General features: G+C 35.6%; 3 protein-coding genes across 3 annotated transcripts; 2 read left to right on the top strand and 1 right to left on the bottom strand.

The window, feature by feature from the left end:
- Window positions 1-7267: 7267 nt before the first annotated feature.
- LOC131157699 (uncharacterized) lies at window positions 7268-10021 on the top strand. Its single transcript, XM_058112035.1, has 4 exons — window positions 7268-7819; window positions 8800-8928; window positions 9143-9327; window positions 9419-10021. Exons 1-4 carry the CDS (start codon window positions 7619-7621, stop codon window positions 9810-9812), a joined length of 909 nt encoding a protein of 302 aa, XP_057968018.1. The 5' UTR covers window positions 7268-7618; the 3' UTR covers window positions 9813-10021.
- A 963-nt stretch (window positions 10022-10984) lies between these two features.
- On the bottom strand, window positions 10985-16940 carry LOC131154352 (mitochondrial import inner membrane translocase subunit TIM22-3-like). Its single transcript, XM_058107067.1, has 5 exons — window positions 16548-16940; window positions 13943-14007; window positions 13744-13816; window positions 13604-13657; window positions 10985-11345 (listed from the first exon to the last, which is right to left on the bottom strand). Exons 1-5 carry the CDS (start codon window positions 16732-16734, stop codon window positions 11104-11106), a joined length of 621 nt encoding a protein of 206 aa, XP_057963050.1. The 5' UTR covers window positions 16735-16940; the 3' UTR covers window positions 10985-11103.
- Window positions 16941-20258: 3318 nt separating this feature from the next.
- LOC131149788 (uncharacterized) lies at window positions 20259-22313 on the top strand. Its single transcript, XM_058100542.1, has one exon. The coding sequence runs from the start codon at window positions 20259-20261 to the stop codon at window positions 22311-22313; it is 2055 nt and encodes a 684-aa protein (XP_057956525.1).
- Window positions 22314-22905: the final 592 nt, after the last annotated feature.

Raw genomic sequence — 22905 nt, forward strand, 5'->3', positions numbered from 1 at the left:
AGGATTTGAATTTTGGGCACTAAGGGCGTAGCATTTGGGTCATAACAAGACTCTTAGTAAGTCAGGTAAGGGAAATAAATTATAGTAGTATTTTAAGAATTACTATTTAAATTAATATGTGAAAATGTGCTTATGGTATTTTGTCTGAAAATTATTACGATATAAATATCAGATAAATTGTGTGGCATTTGAGTGATTTTAAATTGTGATATTTTGGAGTGTGAAAATAATATGTTATGAATATTAGATGAAAATTGTGTGGCACACGACATGTGTTGAAAAATATGAAATATAACGATGGGTATTTTCTAAGAAAATATTGAAATGAGAATGATTGATGTGATTAGTGAAAAATAATGAAATGAGATATTTATATGTGAGTAAAAATTATTTGCATGAGAAATGAGTTTGTTCAAATTACTGGTATGAGTATTTTGGGAAAATATGAAAATACATGAAAAATGATATATATTATTACGAGATGGTGAAATGTGCACAGAAAATGATGAGAATATTTATATAGAACTGAATTGTGATATACTGAAATATGATTGATGAAATACCAATACCGCATAATGATTGCGAGTATGTGGTAGTGAACCTTGATGGATTGTTATGATATTGAGCATAGTACCGTTGCTAGTGGTGTTAGTGCAACCAGACAAACTCTTGGATTGTGTTGTGTGACAGTCGACTGAGCCATTTTGTAGGGTTGTTAGGCCCCTTGAGTTCGGATCAGGGTTATAGGCCGGCCAGTTGTACTACAGACGCGATATGTGATATGTTACTTTGATCTAACCGGGTCGGCCAACTGCAGTTAGATCTAGCCTTCGGGCCGCGCAATCTTGACCATGGGAGAAAGCATGACGTGGATAGAAAAATCCTCAAGGTGGCCATGAGTTACAGACGGGATGTTGGTATTTGATACCAAGGATTCTTATGAGCCAGAAAGTAAAATGAAAATGGAAAGTGAAAGAATGATAAAATTGGTTAAAATGAAAAATGAAAGAAAGAATGAAAATTGAGAAATAAAGAATGTTAAATATAAGAAATGAACTTTGTGAGTTAATGATATAAATAATTGAGGCGAGGTGAAACTCTTCGCCTAAGGGCTTACTGAGTAAGGTGAGTGCCCTGATAGGTATCAGATGTGGTCATACCTGACTGCAAAATGTGTTAGGGCAGAGGGAAGCTACCTGTATGGGTAGATAATCTTCCTTATTCTCAGGAACTTCGCAGGTAAATATGTGTTGGAAATCATTGAATTTGAGAAATGGTTTTAAAACTTATAAAAGCTTGTATTGTATATTTATATGACTATGAGAATATATTTGCTAGTGTATTTTCTTAGGTGAAATGATGATTTGAAAAGTAAAGTGTATTATAATTGTACTCATATGGTTACACATTATAAATAATTTATTCCTTCTTACTGAGATGCGTCTCACCCAAATTATCTAAATTTTTCAGGGGACAAAGATAGGTCAGGCGATAGAGCTCCATGACCATTGGGAGTTGAGACCCTGACACACAAGGTGAGTTTCTGGACTAGGGGAGGTGTAATTCCCCTAGTGTTGAGTAGTTTTTGAGTTTGTGATAGTGATGTATATGTGTGTATGTAGATACTCTGGGTATTGTATTCTGAATGATATAAATACACTATCTTCCGCTGTTAGGTTTTATAAATAAAATGACTTTTTATCCGGTACCCAATGCAGGTCGGGTCGTACGAATGGTAGTAGGGTTGTTGATGTAACGACCCAAAGAATAATGGTATTTAAATAATAAAGAGGGAGAGAAATGGAAACAATAATAGAAGGAGCGTTCGTTGACGAAATTACTGAAGGACTCATCGACGAGATGACGTGACTCGTCGACAAAGGCCGCAGTATAAATAGTGTTTAACTCGGATTTTTACACAGAAATTTCAGCCGAAACCCTCTCTCTCTCTCTCTCTCTCTCTCTCTCTCCTTTACGGTTCCTCCTCATTCTCTGTTCGATTTCGGCCTCTTTAGTCGCCGGATTGACGATCTGAAGCCACCACGACGTTCTTGGTAGAGTTCTCTTCAAGTCTGCCAGAGCAGATCGTTGGTGAAACGAAGTTGGATATCATCCCAAATTTAGGGTAAGACCTTTTAATCAATTTTTGGCCTTCTAACAGGAAATGATATAGGCAAAGAAATATTGATATTCTGTTCTGACTAATATTATTTTCAGGGTGTTGTGTAGGAAGCCCTGCGGGTGTTAGATTAGTATATCATAGGGGTTTTTCAATAATTAGGTAAGGAAAATATGCTATGTTAGGCAAATTTTACTATGTTTCAGTATAAGTTATACATTTTTATCAGATGATTATTCACGATAGAAATTTGTACAGTTTATTATTTATGTATAATATGTTTAAAACTTCTGTGTGGCTTGAGAATATGGGTATAGTAAAGAAACATGTTTTACAGTATTTTCAGGATATGATTTACAGAATATATAGCCAGTGGTTATTTTTTATAGTAATTACAGTTCTATGATTATACAGTTTTTAGTACCATGATTATACAGTTTATAGTATCATGATTATACAGTTTTCAGTACCATGACTAACAGATTTTCGTTTAGTTCAAAAATACAGATGATACAGTTACAGTTTATTACAGTGTCATAGTTTATATAGTTATTATAGAATCATGGTAAAACAGTTAGTTGTATATAGAAATATATTATATGGTATCAAACCCTGTTGGACCATATAGTTACAGAGCACGGTACTGTAGCTACATACAGTTTACAGAGTGCAACCACCTATTCAGATAATATGTTGTAGTAGGTTGATTGTATAGTGCCTTGATGTGGACAGGCTCCCCATCAGATATGGGTGGAGGAGGGCAGATCAGACTTAGGGAGTATAGTGATTTGCCTTGATCGGCTAGTTGGTGTAGATCCCGCCTGCGGGTCGCACAACCCTGTCATAAGGAGTTAAATCATGACACATAGTTATCCATAGGGAAGTTTTCAGTTATTATTATGTATATACAGATTTACAGAGACAGAGAATATACTTATGTACAATAGAAGTATTTTAAATAGTAACCTAAAATACTGATATGTTAAGTAACATGGAAATGGTAGTGGTTTCTATTACTTGTACTGTATTTTCAGATTCAGTTATATGCGTTTATACAGAAATAGATTTTCATGGTATTGTACTCATTTGCCACACACTGGTAATAGAATATTTTGTCTTACTGAGCGTTGGCTCATCCTAATTACTTTAACATTTTTCAGGTGATCCAGGTAAGCGAGCAGATCAGGCTCGTAGATAGAGGGGCCTCAGTATTACCCTGATATTAGAGTGAGTATTTTGGAAATATTATTGTATAGCCCTAGCTAGTTAAGGGTATTTTAGGGATATAATTATATTTGTATATTTTGGGAAACACTTTAGAACTCCGGTATTGTATATAATGATTTATGGTTATGTTTATATGATTTCCGCTTCTTGCTGCGTAGGTTGATGATTCAGTTTGGTATCAGAGCATTTTTAAATATTACAGTATAAAAAAAATATGGAAATTAAGCAGGTCGTTACAGTTGACGTGACCGATTTTTGAATGTTATGGATGATGTGTGAATATTTAATTAATTTATTGTTATAAAAAAAAGTGTATGGAAATCGGGGCGTCACAGGACCTAAGGAGTACTAAATGATAATATTCTGAAAATTGAGTTGATTAATTTGGGGAAATGCGAGTTTCAGGCTTTTGAGTTGCAAACACTGTGGAGTGTAGGATTTAGGGTGTTAGTGGACCTCTTAGTAAGCTAGGTAAGGGGAATGAATTATAGCAGTATTTTAGAAATTATGGGTTTAATAAATATGTGAAAATGGTGATATGATATTTTAACAGTATGTATTATGATATGAATAACAGACGAAACTGTGTGACATATGAGTTATATTGAGAACATGTTTGAAACTAGGTTGTGTGAACTGCATGGTGAAATTATGAGAATATGAGATAAATATATATTGAAATGTTTTTGTGCAGAAAAGAATATAAGAGAAACCCAGTGATGTTTATATACTGAACTATAATGATAAGAGAATTGTTTTATTGAGAAACAATGAAATGTGATATATACTATTATGAGAATGAAATGTGTATTGAAAAGATAAGAAAGAAATAGAAAATGATGAGAATATTGAAATATGATATATACCATTGTGAGATGAGATGTGAATACCGAAATGTGAATATGAAAATGTAAATATTGCAATGAGAATATTGTAATGTGAATACTGGAATTATAAATATGGAAGTGTGAATATTGTAATGTCAATACTATAATGTGAATATTGAAATGAGAATATAAAAATGTGAATGTTGAAATATGAATACTGGAATGTGAATATTGCAATGCAAATACTGCAATGTGAATACTAAATTGTAAATACACATTCAGTATTGACATGTGAATGTGGAAATGGGAATACTGGAATATGAATATGTAAATGTGAAAATGAGAACCTTGATGGATGGATTGTGATAGAAAGCATGGTACTGATGTTAGAGGATGATAAGTGCAACCACACGGTCTCATGAAGAGTGTGGCGTGGCAGCCGAATAAGCTAGTAAGAAGGGTAGTTTTGTCCCCTAGAGTCTAGACCAGGGTTAGGCAAGCCATTCGTATTATAGATGGGTATATGGATTGTTTATTTTGATCTAACTAGGTAGGCCAACCGCGGTTTAGATCCAGCCTTCGGGCCGCACAACCTATTGGGGGAAGCATGTCGTGAAGAATATCCTCAGGACAGCCATGAGTTACAGACGTGCATGTATTGGTTACCGAGGACACTCATGAGGTAGATGATGAAATGGAAATGAGAAAAGAAAGAGTGTGAGTTTAATAACATAAATAAATAAGGCGAAGTAAAACTCTCCACCTAAGGGCTTATTGAGTAAGGTGAGTGCCTTGATAAATATCTGTTGTAGCCATACTTGAATTAATCAGACAAGATTACAAACGAAATTAGAGCATAGGGGAGCTACATGTATGGGCATATAATCTCCTCTATCCTCGAGAACTTTCACTAGTAAATATGGGTTGCATGTGAATGAGTTTGAAAAATGGAATTAAAACTTATAAAAGCTTGTGTTTTATATCTATATAATTATGAGTATAATTGGTATATTTTTCTTATATGGTATTATCACTGAAATGAGAATATTATGATATAACGAAACTTGAAACTCTAACTGCCACAAATTGTAAATAATTTTTCCGTCTTACTGAGATGTGTCTCACCCAAATATCTAAATATTTTACTAAATTGTGACAGACCAGGAGATAGAGCTCTAAGTTAGAGGGGAGCCTATACCCTGATAGACAGGGTGAGTGTTTTGAGCCAGGAATGTATGATTCCCCTAGAGTTTTTGGTTGATTTTGGGAATGTGTTGGATATGTGTGTGTGTATATATATATATGGATGGTTAGAAATCTGGTTATTTGTATTCTGGATGGTTTGTAATTATTGACTTCTGCTGTTAGGGTTGTTTATATATAAGTTTGATTGATTACCCGTTACCCATTTCAGGTCGGACTATGTTGATACGATATCAAAGGTTCTGACATAGCCGATGTTTGATTAATATTTATTATTTATTGAAGAGGAAAATATAAAAAAAATGGTATGAAAATCAGAGCGTCACACACCCCTCCCCTCTTTATATAAAAATGTGTTAAGGCACATAAATGAGGGGATAAAGTACATTAATGAAAAAATAAGACACAATAATAAGGGGATATGACACATCAGTGAGGGAATAAGACACATTTGTGAAAGGATAAGACACATTGGTAAGGGAATATAACACATTAGTGAGGGGATAAGGCACGTTGGTAAGGGAATATGACACATTAGTGAGGGGAGAAGACACGTTGGTAAATGAATAGGGAACATTAATGAAGAGGTAAGGTACATTGGGGACATGTGTCACCCACCCCTCAACCAAGGGGACACATGTCTCCTTATCATATATATATATATATATATTTATATATTGGGATCATTGCATGTTTACTAAATTTTTAAGAACTCAAGGTCATGTTAAGTTTAGACTAAACTTTAATATACTTGTTAACACTTGTTTATTATGCGAATGAACGAATTTACACGCCCTTATTGAGTTTCACTATTGAGATGCTTGTTAACAATTTGTTTATTTTGAAACCTTTCATTTTGAAAGACAAGGTTTTATTGGGCAAAAAAGGGGGAAAAAACTCTTACTAATACTATTTAGTTTTTTTTTACCCACCAAGTTAGCTTACTGGCCTTGACCATTAGCCCTTTCACTTAATTCATGTTACAAATATTGAACTAAATAATCATATGCACAAATGATCCCTATTGTTAAGCCCACTATAGCCTATTAAGCCTAATTTAGCATTATTAAACTAGCACATAAATTATTATAGTTCTAACTTATTAAATGAGTCTAAACTAGGCTTATAATCGAGCCACCCATGAGCTACAATGTGTCAAGCCTATTAATGTTCAAAGTTGACTCATTTATTAAATGTACTGCAAAATTTGATTTGATGATTGTTTAAATTGGGGCTGCAAATGAGTCGAGCCAAGTTATGGCGAGCTCGAGTTCTACTCGTTTATTTATAAACAAACTCGAACTCTACTTGAGTCTAAAGTTTTCTATTTGAACTCAACTCGTTTAGCATATATATAATTTGAGTTTAGTTTGAACTTAAGTTGACTAAAGCTCATTTCACACGTAACCAATTGAGCTTGAGCTCAAATTTGGCTTGATTGAAACTTGTTTCAAACTAATAAATGGGTCAAACCACTAACTAATTAAATTAATTAATAATTAATATATATAATTTGAAAAAATATATATTTTAATGTAAAAAACTTTAAAATTAAATATTTAATGTGATTAATATTAAGTTTGTTCACAAGCTTAATATTGAGCTAGTTTACGAACATAATTTTGAATTAATTCAAAAGTTATTATCGAACTAGTAAACGAACTGATAAATGTACTGGTTCGCAAGTTCTCAAACAAGTTGGCTGGCAAGTTGTTAGATGAACTAATTTCCAAGCGTAACTAGTCGAATATGAATTAGTTTGAACTCAACTCGTTTAGTTAAGGGGCTCAAAATTTGAGTTCAAATCCGACTTATTTAACTTAATTCGAGAAACTCATTTGTAGCCTTAGTTTAATTTATGTTGAGGCTCACGAGTGGCTTAATGGTTTGTAACCTAATTCTGCAATATCTGTCCTTTAATTAGTTTAACTAAAAAATCCCTTAAAAAAACCTGAGCTTGAAGAGCAAAAAGTGATAAAACCCAACTTGTTTGGAAACATCAAAGCATCAACCTTCATTCATCGACTGATGGAACTTAAAAGGGGAATGGGAATGCGAACCCTATTCCTCTATCTCTCCAATATAATTGATCATAATTTGCAGGTTTGAGTTAAGATTCGGGCCTTCTCTTTTGCAACTGCACCCGGAAATTGATAATTCGCATTAGCAACAAATATCCACCTCAAAACATCAACCAGTTCTTGCAAAACTAATCCTAATTTCCAGTGATTTGCCGAGAAAAATGGCGTTTTCATTAGGGGGTTCCCCGGGGTCTCATATTTTTCTCAGAAATGGTCGCCACAGGAATGTAAAGTTCCCAACTCTCAATGCAAGAGAAAGGCGGACTCTTAATTTCCAGTTAGGGCTTAAGCCTAACTCAGGAGGAGATTTGGTAGCCAAGGGTGAATTTCCTGACTTCGAAGAGAGGTCAAGCTCAAATGAGGTAAACCCATTTTGTTCTTCTCTTCAGTTTCAATGATTAGTAATCTTCGAAGTTTTGTTTTGTAATGTATTGATATTTTGTGTTGTTTGTTGAGTTCGGGGAAATCCCATGCTTATTAGAAATTTATTTCTCTTTGTGCATTTGTTGAATTCATAATTGGTTATGCTGGGATTATTTATTTTTCTTTATGATCTTGTTGAATTTAAAATTCACGCTGCTGGAATGGCATGTGTTTCTTCATACACTAGTTGTACCTAAAGCTGATTCTGCTGCAAATAGGAATTTGTTGTTATATTTAACACTGAATAAACTATTAGATGTATGAGGGTATAACGTTTATGAAATTATGCTGTTGAGAAGTTGCCTGTCTTGGAAGGGTAAATCCCAATTAATATGGTCCCTTCTCTTTAAAAATTGATGACCATAATCCCAATTTTGTCATGCAATCCTTGCTCAGTAGTTATTCATTTTCCTTGAATTATCGCATTGATCTTTTACCCATAAGTGAGCATCTCCTCTTTAAAAATTGATAGTTATAATCCCTATTTTAGCATGCTTTTAATCCTTGCTTGGTAATTAGTCATTTTCCTTTAATCATGGCATTGATCTTTTACCCAAAAATGAAGGGAACTTGTGTTTTCTTGGATCATCATCCTCTACCCATGCTTAGTGATAGTCCTCATGATGGATTCTTTGAATTCATATGTAATAGTGGAAGCTCTTATTTCCAGCTACTGGGAGATATCATATGTGCTTCATCCTGGCTGGGCCAGCCCTTTCTGGTAGCAATTGTCATTTTCACACTTTCACCCTAGCATATCACTAGACTACCAGGAAAAGTGCATAAAATGTATGCTATACTCTTTTTTTTGCTTTGGGCTTTATTTGCTAAATAGCCGTAATTGTGAACACTTCAAATGCTTTCAAATCTTATTGGAAATATCAAATGCTCAGTAGTATTGTTTTTTATTGTTTCGAAGGTTAGGAAAGAGATAGAACAATGCTACAAGCTCATACACAGGCTTGGGAGGGGAGTTGCATATTTGGGTTCTTCAAGGATGGGACCTGATCATTTGCATTACTTGCAGTCACTGGAGCTGGGAAGAGAGGCAAGTCCCTTCATTTTGCCCCATCTCTCTTGCCTTAACAACATGCATGGATGAACATTCACTTGGAAAGATGTTTGAATTTGAAATATACTGTTGAATGTAGGAGCATGTTCAGGTCAAACCCATTACCAAATACATAGTGAATACTATTTTTAATGTCGCTAAGACTTTTCATGTGGGCTCAAGCGAGTCTGTTCCTCTCATTTGTCAGCAGATCGCAAATCTATTGGATTGTACATCGTGGACTGGAGCTGGTCCTGGACTTATGGATGCTGCCACAAAGGGTGCTTTGCAAGCTGGGAAGCCTGTTGGTGGATTCAAGATAGGTAGAGAGGCTGGCGAATGGACAGCAACAAATTACCATCCATATCTACCTACAGAAACTTATCTCACTTGCAGGTAATTCTATAATACTAATACCCACCACAAGAGAGTTTTTTTTTTTTTTTTTTTTAAGTGTGCCAAGTTGCATTAATTGGTTTGGAAACAGGTTTTTCTCTGCAAGGAAGCATGGGTTAGTTGATGCGGTAGTAAGGAACAACAGCTCTGATCGGACTGCAGTAGTTGCTCTTCCTGGTGGTATTGGCACTCTAGATGAGGTGTTTGAGATTTCAGCTTTAATTCAGCTAGAAAGGATTGGATCAGAGCTTCCAGTTCCCTTCCTTTTGATGAACTATGACTCTTTCTATTCCAAGCTACTAGAATTTCTCGATGATTGCGAGGGATGGGGTACCGTGGCCAAAGGAGAGGTCACTTCACTGTGGAAGGTTTGCAACAATAACTCAGAAGCTTTGGCCTATTTGACAGAATTTTATGGTCTTCCTCTTAGTGACCAAGGCAGGCATGAAATTGGGTTGAGAAACGAGAGTGCAACAGTTGCTTAAGTCAGCTGCAGGCTTGCAGCATTGGTGAGAAATTGCATGTTTTGGGAATATTGTCATTATACCTTGTTCTTATTTTATGCATTACCCATGAAAAAAAGGGGTGAAAGTGTTGTACATTATTTTAAGTTCCGCGCTGGAATATAGAAAATGGACATAGTTGTAGTTCGTAACAATCATTGGTTAAATGAAATGATTCAACCATTGGCTAACCTCTGCTTTATTTATTTTGTTTTGTTTTCATTTTCAATTTTTATTGTTTGGGATAGAGCAGAAGGCTTAATACTTCCAAGTTAGTTGGTCATGATCTTCTTTTCTGCTCCTTTCTGTCGATGCCCCCACATATCTTCTAAACAAAAACACTTGAACCTGTCTTTTTGAGGGTTATTGAATCCACTGTTGAGCAAACCAATTGGCAATAAATTAATTTTTCCCCGAGTCCAACAAGCTATCAGAAAAAGAAAAAGAAAAAGAAAAAGGGGAAAAAGGGGGATACCTTGACCCTATTCTGCAGGTCACAGTGCACTCTTCATTTATTTTGGGAAGTATATGCAAACCATATTCAAATCTCATAAATAAAGCATTTTAACACCCCCATTCACTTGGTTGGAAACTTGAAAGAGAATGTTTCAGAGGTTGGCTCATGGGGATGCAGATCCTTTATTCAGTTGTTGTCGATGTCATTTATTTATTTATTTATTTATTTTTTAAAATTCTTAAAAAAATTATTTTTTCACTTCAAAAATTTCCAAGCCTAATTTGAATTATTTGTACTATTTTAAATTTTCTCAATGTGCGGATAAAGTTAATTTTTGCATGGTGAAATTATTCAAGGTTGACTGCCAGAGGAACTTACTCTCAAATGCAAGGTATGCAAGGTAAGAGAACTTCACAAGCAGCAGTTTTGCAAAAGGAAACCTAGCAATGCAACAGGCGCCTTGTAATCCCTTTCTCAGCTTCATAAATTGAATAACTAAAAATCCAAATTTCAAGCCCTTTTTCTCTTTCTGGAAAGGATACATATTCGCAGCACATCCAATTTTCTTTTAACTAGCTAGATAAAGAAGGTGGCTTGAGTAGGCAATGATGGGAATAAGGAAGTAAGGTTTGCTAGCAGAAAACCGATTCTGTGCATTCCTCAATCTAAATAACTAAAGCCTACCAAAAACATGAACTAAAGAAATAATGTCACATCCATGAAATTTCATGAAATTTTAAAACTTGCATCAAGTTTCAGAATCAAACATTTTTACAAGTGCAATATGACCCATGGGTCTGGTGCACCCATTGTTCATCAGTAAGCTGCAGGAGATTTGGACTTCTTGGGTTTCCTCAAGGACTCGCAGTAGGTGGAGAAAGCCTCCTTTAGTTCATTTGGAAGGGGAAAAGCTAAGGGAGGAAGTACACTTGTTTGCATGCTCTTGTTTCTTATGGAAAGTGAAAGCGCCAGCGCTGGCTGCTGCTTGTTGAGCCCTTCAATAATAAATGAGAATGCCCCAAAGGTGAGACAACTCTGTAGAAGAGCCTGGGGTGCACCTGCAGAACATAACAACATGGGTAGCACTGGTAAGGATCTTGATCTATCTGTACTAGTGTTCACAAAGAGAAAATTATGTCTAACCAAGGGCAGAAACAGAGAATTACATCTATTCATGAAGGACACCTGCCCAACGTTGTTTGACTTGTGCATGTGCAAGTCTTTGTTTAAAACTTTCCAAACAGTTGTTAGGTTAAGGAGATAAATATGAACTTTGAAATATTCAACAACTAGAATGATCCAAATTTGTGTATTGGTTAGAAAAAACACAGCTAAAAATTTGGAAAACTTGTATCGAATATAAATTCCAGAAAGAATCATAGAAGTGATTAGGATTTTATAAGGCAATGAGAAAAAAAAAAGCATTTACCTAAATGTGTGCTTCTGCAAACAAAAAGGAGAGCCCAAGAAGAAATCCTTCTCAAACAACTTGTTGGAATGGCAGATGAAATTGTTCATAAATCTCACCATTCACATAAAATAATTTGCAGTTTTGCATGGTATTGAATTGTTTGTGTTTATATCACAAACATGGTTTTAAATCGCGGTAGCAAGTAGCGTAACGTAACGGTAACGGGTGTAACGGGAAGCGGGAGTAGTGGATGCTATATAACAGGAAGTGGGTGTAACGGCTGTGAATTTTTTTGAAGCACGCACAACCTTGTGCATATTAGCATACTTGCATGTTTTAAGCTTTCAGCCCTTCTTAGAAAGAGTTTCAGTGTATTTTGGATCCTTTAATTCAAGTAACTAAGTTATTTGGTAAGGGCAACAAATTTACATTTGTTTTAAACCACCATTGATAGAAAAATTACGTGTGTGTGTGCATATTTATACTTCTCATTGTTCTTATTTGTGATAAATTCTTATGTGCGTTAAATTAATTAATAAAACAAAATACATTATACATTCTATTAATCTATTAGACACGTAAGACATACAAATAATACAAATATGAAATAGCTAGAAAAGAAAGAAGTTTGAAGTTGAAAAATATAGAACATAAATATTACACTATTAATATTATCAAAATAAAATATTTTCCTAACATGTTAGTATTTTCAAATTGTTAATTAATGCATATATTGTGAGTATTTAAAGAAATAGTAAATTTTGTATCATCGTTATCCTCATTATAATCTTTTCCCTCTCTTGCCACTTGGTATATTGAGAATGATATGTGAGAGAGGGAAAAAACATGAAGAAAAAGTAAAAAATAAAATAATTTTTTGGTGTAACGGTCCTGTAGCAGTAGCGGCCTTTACGTAACAGTCGCGGTCCGTAACGGCTGCTACGGCTGTGATTTTTTTTCCCACTGATTTTGCGGGGTGTAACGGTATCAGGAATCCAAAAAACCGTTACGTAATGGCATTACGTAATGGTCGCGGCCGTCATTTAAAACCATGATCACAAATGCCAGATAAAAAAACACGTCAAGAATTGTTCGAACATTCTGAGTTGTCAAGGAAGTGCATCAAAACTGTTTTCATTTTCCATTTTATTTTCCAATAAATTACAAAAAAAATCAACTAATTTTTCATTATTACAACATTTGTATAGAATAAATGAATAACAAATAGTTTTGGCATTATTTTCTTGTGAAAATAGTTTTATTTTTCATTTCTAATTTTCAAATAATTATAAAAATGTCACCTTATTTTTAATTTTCCAATCTTATATAGAAAAGTTATAAAACATCTTCTCCTTATTTTTCTAGATTTCCAAATCCTACTTTGCATATGGGAGCATAGAATTTAGATCTCAGACTTTACTTTGTGCGGATTATGTACAAAATTTCTTCTAAATCTACAAAAATTCAAATTCAAGCTCCAAAATCTATGATTCCAAATATTACCTTATATAAAATTTGGAAATTAGAAAACAAGTTGTCTTTTTTGTGACTATTTTAAAATCTAAAAATAAAAAACGAAAAATTATTGCACATTTAAACAAACTCTTTATTTTCTACATCTTTAATACAAATCTTGAAAAAATTTAACAATAAGATAAAATTTTTATAATTCTTTGGAAAACTAAAAATTGGACAACACAAAATGATTTCCAAAATGAAGCCGGCCCTAAGTTTTTATAATGAAGTATACTAACCAGAAAAATTGTATATCTATCACACAAGCAAATTGTGTTATGGTGCACAAAACAGATACACACGTCCGAGATTATATACCATGTCAAAGAGAGGGCTCAGAAACATCTGATTTGCATGCATTATATAAATATATTTAATTAATGACCATACCTGGGAAACTCAAGGCAAGGCCAGTGCAACATCCAGCTACTCCTGCATTAATGACTGTAGAGAAAAGAAACAGAGACATATTAAAATAGATAAATTATATAATGTATTGCACTGTCACTTCAACAACTAAGAAACTGTACCATCATCTTTTCCTCGCAGCCTCTTCAACAAGCACACGACCAAACTGTGCACTCCAGACAGGACTGCAAATGTCTGATAATGGCAGGGGTAAAAGAAGAGGATCTTAATTTTAGCTACATGCTCAGATTACAGCGTGTGAAGTGTTGAGTACAAAAAAACAAAAAATATATTTCAGGCATCTGTAAATTTTTCTCATACCTTGGCAGAAGATCCTGCCTCCGCAAAGGATCCTTTGAAGCCTTTCTTCTTGACTAATCCGGAACCTGAAACATATGGCCAAGTGAAGGCTTTTTCAGCATATGATACATGAACCAATGACTTCATGTTGTTCACAATCCACTATCATCTTCATGCATGCATCTATACAGCAGCAAGGAAAGCAATTCTATATTAATATCTGAAAGGGTATTGATAAAGGAAAAAGTAATAACATTTTAATACATTTAAAGCTTTAACTTTGACTCCCAAACTTCCCCTTCTCATTGGCTTGATTATTATTTTTTGAGGTACATTGAATCCCAAATACAGTGGTAAAGAATGAAGAATCAGATAGGGTGTCAACATGCTCCTCAAACTCACATCCCTGCTCTTCGGTGTATATATTCTAGACTAGGACATTGGCTAGCAAATAGTACCTGGAACGTGGTGCATTATGGGTTGTGGTATGGATGCAAAGATTGGAGTCGGTCACTTTGCTAGGTAATGGTACAGTGAGGGTAGTGGTGCAAAACCAATACGGCCAAGCACTTACTCAACAGCCTGAATCACTAATTACCCAAATCTGATCAACAAATCATTACAAAAGCAATCTGTACATTTTGCAACCTTTGGACCCAAACAACTAATTCAGGAAAACTTAATCAAATTAATCAATTGGAATGCTTCCTACCCAAGGTAAACAAGATTAGAATGGAATACTGAATAAAAGTGCAAAAAGTAAAATGGAAATAAAATATTTGATATAATATTCACTTTTTCAAATTTGAGGATGATCTGCATCATCGTGGAGGCACACATACTTGGCATTCCACATTAGGCAGGCTTAACTGGTTCCCCATTTTGGATTGTGGTGCATTTTGTTGTACTTGCTAGAGTCACTCACTAAATATTTAAGGGAAGGTTCTCTAAAGAGATGTAAAGGAAAAAATACACTGACCTCACATTTTGAAAAAGAAAAAAAAAAAAAAAAAAAACCCCAGAACTTCTTCGAGTTTCAAAAAGTAACACAAACTTCCCTTCCCATTTAGTTCTGGTAACACTTATTCCCCTTCTGTCGGTCAACCACTAGTAGCTTGAACAGAATTGATCGTATCATATTCTCTTTTTTAAGATATTCCCTTCACCCTCCACAATATTACACAACCATTACAAGGAAAAAGAAAATCTGACGAACTACAGTGTACGTACGCATGCATGAAATATACTCCCCTCCTCTCTCATACTTCTCCTTGTTTTGGCTCCCTTACCTAATGCTAACGATACCACAAGTAGTAGTGGTGGGAAATTTCTGATCTTAACAGGTTCGTGACCAAGTCACTGGATAAGTTCCTTGATTGTGCAAGCAATTTGCATTAACTTCTATGGGTGTGCTAGAATTTAGGTTCTTGATGGTAGTAGCTTGCAGATTCAAGATAAGGAACTTATATGATTGGGGTGGGGTGGGGAGGCAGGAGGGGACCTTCAGGGGGAATTGAAGTTTACAGCCGGTTGGGTTTAATTAATGGATGGTTATGTTATGGTCCCCATCAACTTTTGAAGGAATGGTTGTGGATTGTTTTTCAATCTCTTGAGAACAATGGGCTTGAGCAATAATGAGTCCATTTTGAAATATTTCCATGCTTATAAAATCTTTCCAATGAATTTTTGTCCCAATGCTACATACCCATGTGAATTACAGAGTAGGAGAACAAGGTGTCCAACAACAAAGATAAAATCTAGAATAGCTGCTCCCTATCCCTTTGAAGATAAATGGAAGAAACACCTCCAGTTCCAAACAACCCTGACGCTAAAATACAAAGAGAAGAAAGAGAAACCCCATAGACCACAACTAGTGGAAAGGCATAACTGGACCTTTAAAAATTCCCCTATTTCTTTCCTAACACACAATACCATCATAGAGAATAGAAAGTCATGTACACTACTACACTGTGACAACACGACACCTGCCCTTTCTTCTTCTTACCCAGCCTCCAAAACTCACTCTCATAAAATCATCCACGTCATAAGGCCACACCTACATCTTCCCGCAAGGGTCTTACACCAAAATTGCATGGTCATGTTGATTTTGATAATGGAGAAACAAGCGTTCCCGAGTTTCATTAGAATATAAGTACATTATACAAATATCTGAACCCATTTCTTATTAGGTCTCCCGCGTGCAAAAAACCATTAGTATTAATTCTGTAAGAACCAATTTTCAAATGAATGCCTTAATCCAAAACCACATCTGGAAAGGAATAAACTTCATCTCAGACACTAACACGAATGCATAAACAACCAAAACTAACACTTGAAGCAACAAAACTCCGGGGGGGGGGGGGGGGGGGGGAAACCAAACCAACCAGCAAATAATCTGAACAAACAATCATATGAAATGAATTTGAGAATCGACAAAGAATTAAAAACCTGGTTCGTAAAACGGCCCAAATTCTAATCAGTATCACAAAACTACGAATCTAAAATTAATATAAACCAGTTAAATCCCCCAAAATGGAAATTCAATCCATTAAAAAGAATACATTATTCTTAACATCACAGACTAGGGAGCAATCAAAAATTAAGCAAGCAGAGAAAGAGAGAGAACCGTAGCCGAAGATGGAGCCCATAAAAGCACCAGCGGCGGAGTCGCCGGCGAACCTGAAAAGGCAAACGATGGGAGGACCGGGGACGCTGGGGTTGAATGCATCAGAAGAATTAGGGTTTTGGAGTTCATTGTCTGCGTCGGTGTTTGGGGACTGATCCGAATTCGCCATCTCGTTCACTGTTGCCATTCTGTTCTCTTGGTCGGGGTAATCTGGTCTCTCTTTCTCGTCGGCACGAGCGCGCCAGCCCAGAACGACACCGTTTTTCTTGTCACTACCGGCTATTGCCTATTGGTTTAACGTTCAAGAAGTACAAACTCATAATCATAACACTTGTTTGGGCCCTTTGTGAGGAGAAAGGCAAAATCAAAGGGAATGGAAGGAGGGTAAGATTTATATACATACATACATATAAACATATATTTATAATTTATTTATTCTCATTTTATATTATTTTGGGATAACCTCAATATTTGTTTTAAGAAGCAAAGTAATTAAAATAGCTTTCGTATTATTTCATTTCATTCAAAATGCTAACATCGATTTAACTTTTTTGTTTTTGTGTGTTTTGCACTAAATTTTTCCTTTTTCCATCCATTTCCGTCTTCCTAAAATTCTTTTTATTCCACATCCCCATTCCCACGGCCTTAAATATAGCATAAATCGTGTTGTTTTTAAATTGATATAAAGACATAAAAAGGTATTTTTTTTAAAAAATATATATTTTTACAAATTTTTAAAACATTTACTCGAAGTTGTATTCAAGAATGTAAGTTTTAGATTTTGATTTAAATTTGTATGAATTTAGATAAAATTAATAGTGTGTTAACATTTTGTTTAGATCCACATAAATTTAAATATGAGATCCAAACTCCAAATTCAAAATTATGGTCAAGTTCTAATCTAGTATACAAAATTTATTTATTTTTTTTTAAATTCACTCATCTTTATATTTATGTCATCATCATCGTCAATTTTCATGTCAATTAGTAGTAGTCATTTTATTTTTGACTCAATTTTCAATAGCTAAAGCAATAATTTTTATAAGGACGATCTCTAAGGGTAATATTACCGTTCTCTACAGTTTTTTAATTTTTTTTTTTTTGTCAATATGAATATTATGGGGCTTAAGAAGATATATATTGGATAGCTCGCTCAAAATTTCAAGATTAAGAAAGATGAATTTATAATTAAATATAAATTCATCTTAAGAGTAATTAAATGCTTTTCTTTAGTTTGACATTTATTTCATTTTGCAGTACAAAGATATATTTAGGAGTTTTTTACGGAAATAATAACAAAAAATAATAAAAAACACAAAAATAGATAAAATACGTAATAATTACCAAATTATACCCAACCGACTTTCCAAAAGTCGGTTTGGGTTTTGCTCCCCACCTAGCCGCAACTTTTAGTTTTAAAAAAATAAAATAAAGGGGTGGAGGAAAAAATAAAATAAAGGGGTGGGGGAAAGACTGTCAGGAGAGACGTTTTTTTTGGGGGGGGGGGGGGGAAGGGAGAGGGGATTGTCAGACGAAAAAAAAAAAAAAACACATAAGGGGGTGAGAAAAAAAAACACACGTGAGGTGAATTTTTTTTTTTTTTATTAAAAAAGAGACCAAACTGACTTTTGGAAAGTCAGTTTGGTGATCAATCTCACTATTTAATTTTAATTTTTTATAAAAAAATAAATGTAAAGTCTTAAATTTATATATGTATAGATTGGTATGTTACTTAGTATAAGTTTATATTTCAAAATACACAAATTTAAAGTTAAGATGTCAACTTCAATTTGCTTGAATAGTTACTCTGTATTTGGGAGTATAAATTTAAAATCTTATATGAATTTAAGCATAAATTTAGATAAAATATAATATAAATTTATATTATTTTTAAAAAACTCACGAAAATATAATATAAAATTATATTAAGACCTAAGTGATTGGGATAGTTTATTTAGGTAAAAAGTCGAGGGCAATCTGGGGCCAAATCGTCAGCGTTCATGTCAGTGTTTTAATTTGGATTGGAAGAAATCACAATTGTAGCAGTGGCTGCACATTATTATGTGAAGCATAGGGAGAGAGGAAGATTAAAGTAAGAATGATGCATGCAAATTTACTTATTTTTTGTAATAGTCACAAGATATGTACTAATTACAAATTTGAAATTAACAAGTTTTTGTTAAGTAAATTTTGTTTTATTTTGGTAATTTTAGCAATTTGGTATATCGATTCTATATTCAACTTCAACATTCTTTTCTTATCATTCATATTTCTTACCTTGTTCCAGTTGTTAATAATTTATTTTTTAAAGATGAGTCTTGTGATTATAAAGCTATGAGGGGACTTCTGCATGCATGCACGGGAGGGGCATGGAGAGAGGTGGGGCTAGGCCGAATTTTTTTTTTTTTTATTTTAAAAAAGGGGAAGCATAATAAAAAGAAAAAAGAAAAAAAAGAAGAAGGTGAGGGATAGGTGTCGAGAGGGGGAGAGAGGAGGAGGGAGAGAGAGAGAAGAGGGGGGGGGGGCTCGCTTAATAGTTGCATGTGTAAGTACATGAATAGTGTGCAAACCGACTTTTGGGGTTTGGTATTAAAAAATTAATTCCTGCATTTGTGCATGCATGAATAGTGTCCAAACCAACTTTTGGAAAGTTGGTTTGGTATTAAAAAATTAATTCTTGAAAATAGTGTCCAAACCGATTTTTGGAAAGTCAGTTTGGTATGAATAGTGTCCAAACCAACTTTTGGTAAGTCAGTTTGGTATTAAAAAAAAAGTAATTCTGTCGTGCATGCATGTGTGTGGGTGTACGTAAAAAAATCAAAATTGACTTTCCAAAAATCGGTTTTGTTATGCTAGTCTCCTATATATTTGTTCATCATCCCTCAACCATTACTCAAGCTTTCTCCTTTTTCATTTATTTGTTGATCCTCCAACCTTCTTACCACCTTGCAGATAAACTCTACTTTTGATAAGTCATAATGACGTCAAATTCGCCAGCTAACAAAGTTACAGTCTTATTATACATTGACTGTGAGATTATTTATGGATCAACCGGTATTGAGTACAACACTGGGCCAACGAAAGCCATTCGAGTTCGAAGGAGGATGAAGTTAGAAAGTTTGAAACGCAAAATATATGAAGGATTAGATATTGATCCAAAGGAATACATGTTAGAACTAACATCGAGATATCCGCAACGAGGGGGTGGTGGAAATTTGTTCTACATTGACATCCCAATAAAATATGATGCAGACGTCGTAATTGCGTTGGACCTGCAGAGTTCTTGTCCGGACGTATATGTTGTTGAGATTTTTGTTAATCACAGTCCTCGAAGTAGTAGTATAGCCGGAGCCCCAACTTTGCAAGGGAAAGCATTCATCCATTCTCAACCATATACCGAATATGGTACTGGTGAGACGAGCAGACTATTTGATCACCTTTCACAGGTGACTGCGGCGTTAGATTTGAATGACATCCCTGGTACATCATTTCAACCAGAATTCTTGACAGCAGAGCTTCGACGTGAGGAGTCTACCTTGCAGGGATTCAATGTGGGAAGCAATTATTATCACGAAGCAAAACAATCAACAAAGTATAGGCATGACCGAAGTTCAACTAGAGCTGTGTCCATACCAGACTTCCAAACAGTTCCATTTATTATCATGAATGAGAGGGGGGGGGGGATTAAAGGTCCGGCCAATGCTACCTGATATGGACTGCAACCGTGAATTTGAGGAAGAAGAGGATATAGAAGAGGATTTTGAAGAGGCAGATGCAGGGGTAGATGAAGCTGGTGAACAAAATGAATATGGGGTTCACCATGAAGAATTTGTGACGCCTCCTCAGAACACACATGTCGGTCACAGGAGGGTACGCGACGTGCAGCCATTAGCGTACATGGTTGATGTTGAATCCGGTCATATCAGAACTGAAGTTGAAAGTTCACTCAAGGGCACCCGATGGGATGGCGTATCAGAATTTAGGAAAGGTATGATTTTCAACACGAAGGATGACCTCATTCAACCCGTGCGTGTCCATGATGCGCAAACACACCACAACTTTAAGGTGGTGCAATCCACCCCAACAACGTGGATGGTTAGGTACAATGCAGACGAGACCTATGTTTGGCAATTGCGTGCAACTCAACGTAAAAAGCATGGGCTATTTGAAATTACACAATACAGAGGGCCACATACATGCATAAACGAGACTCTCTCGCAGGACCACCCACAACTGAAGTCTAGCTTAGTTGCAAATGAAGTCGTAGAAATTATCAAAAGTGATGCCGGTGCTTCTATTGCAGCTTTGCAAGCACACTTGAGGTCAAAGTACCAGTACCATGTATCGTACAGAAAGGTATGGCTCGGGAAGCAAATGGCAGTTGCAAGGGTGTTTGGAGATTGGGATATTTCATATCAACTGCTTCCAAAATGGATGCATGCTATGTGTGAAATAAATCCCGGTACAAAGGTGAAGTGGGCGTGGATAGAAATCCCTGATGCTAACAACGCTGCTATTTTAACATGTGTGTTTTGGTCATTTGTAGCATCAATAGAGGGATTTCGTCATTGTCCTCCAGTTCTTTGTGTGGACGGAACGCACTTGTATGGAAAATATAAAGGTAAATTAGTAATTGCAACGGCCCCTGATGCAAATCAACAAATATTTCCAATAGCGTTTGCCATCGTTGAGGAGGAGAGTTTGCGCACATGGTCTTGGTTCCTTAAGTGCATTCGGGATGAAGTGACTGATTGCGATAATTTGTGTCTTATTTCAGATAGACATGTCGGTATTCTTGCTGCCGTTCGTCAGAACGATGATTGGCAACCGCCGCGTGCACACCATCGGTTTTGCTTACGTCACATTGTTAGCAACTTCAACCAGAGGGTGCACAATACGATGCTCAAGCAGATGGTTGAAATAGCTGGCAGGGAGCACCAAGTTAGGAAATTCAATAGTATGATGGAAAGAATCCTAACAGAGGGTGGGCCAATTGCAAAGTCCTTTTTTGAAGAGATACCTCCTCACATATGGACGCAATGTCACGATGGTGGTCGAAGGTACGGAAACATGACCATAAATCTTGTTGAATATTTTAATGCCGTCTTGAAAGGAACTCGTAGTCTACCAATAACGGCCATTGTCCAGATGACATTTTATCGCGTTGCACAGTACTTTAGTGCCCGCCGAGAGGCATCTCGCCAAGCAATGGAGTCGGGGAATGGTTACACACCACATATGTTGTTGCAAATGCAGAGGAGGGAGATGGCGTATGCTGGACATGAGGTTATCAACTTCAACATTGAAAGGGGGTTGTTCAACATTCAAACTGCACCGCAGCCACCAAATAAGGGTCGAAATATTCAAACAGTTGACATAAAGGGACGTTGGTGTACATGTGGGAAGTGGCAGAATCTACACTACCCTTGTTCTCACTTGTTAGCTGTCTGTGGTGCAAGAAGATTGGGGTATAGAAGCTATATTGACCCTTGTTTCACTGTACAGGAGCATTATGCGACATATGCGATGGACTTCATTCCCATCCTCCATGAACAATATTGGACGGATCCAATAGCCCCAATATTGTATGGTAATCGAAATTTGCTTAGGCAGAAAGGACATCCTAAAAGTTCGAGACTGCGTAACGAAATGGATGTACGAGAGGGTAGTCGGAGGATATGGTGCGGGTTTTGCCACGAAGAGGGTCACAACCACAATCGACGTCCAAGGAGGACTGGAGGTCATGACAATGCTGGACCATCATAATACATTCAAAATATGTACTTAATGTGTAATGTACTTGAAATTTGTGAGTTGCCATTAAGCTTTTTAGCTTTTGAAATTAGTGAGTTGTACTCAAGTTCTATTTCATTCTTCTATTTTGTTATTAATTTATTTCATGGTCAATTTATTTATAAATATAAATTTAAAAAAATTTCATACAAAAAAGTTATATACAATTATTTTTTATTAAATATGATTATTATTATTATTATTATTATTATTCATTGCTTGAAAAAAAAAACTTTAAAGTATACATGCATAATAATGTACTCTTGCGTCACTAAGTCCCACATGGTCGCGGTCTCCTTTGTCTCGGCGGTTGTGTGTGTCGTTCTTGCGGAGGTTGACGTTGCCTTCTGCGATGTCTAGCTGCCCCTTCCGCACCATCGTTACCTTCAGCTGTTGGAGGGATATGTTCCTCCAATCCGGCATCAAGTGACCCCCCATCAATGAAAAGATCGAATGGGATCGGCGATGAGCTCGGAAATTGATGGTATTGCTGTTGTTCCCGATACATTGGAGGTGGGTTGCTTTGTATGGACTGCAGAGCCTCTGGATGGTATGGTGTACTGGT

This window comes from Malania oleifera, chromosome 1 (genome assembly GCF_029873635.1).
Source record: "Malania oleifera isolate guangnan ecotype guangnan chromosome 1, ASM2987363v1, whole genome shotgun sequence".
Lineage (NCBI taxonomy): Eukaryota > Viridiplantae > Streptophyta > Magnoliopsida > Santalales > Ximeniaceae > Malania > Malania oleifera.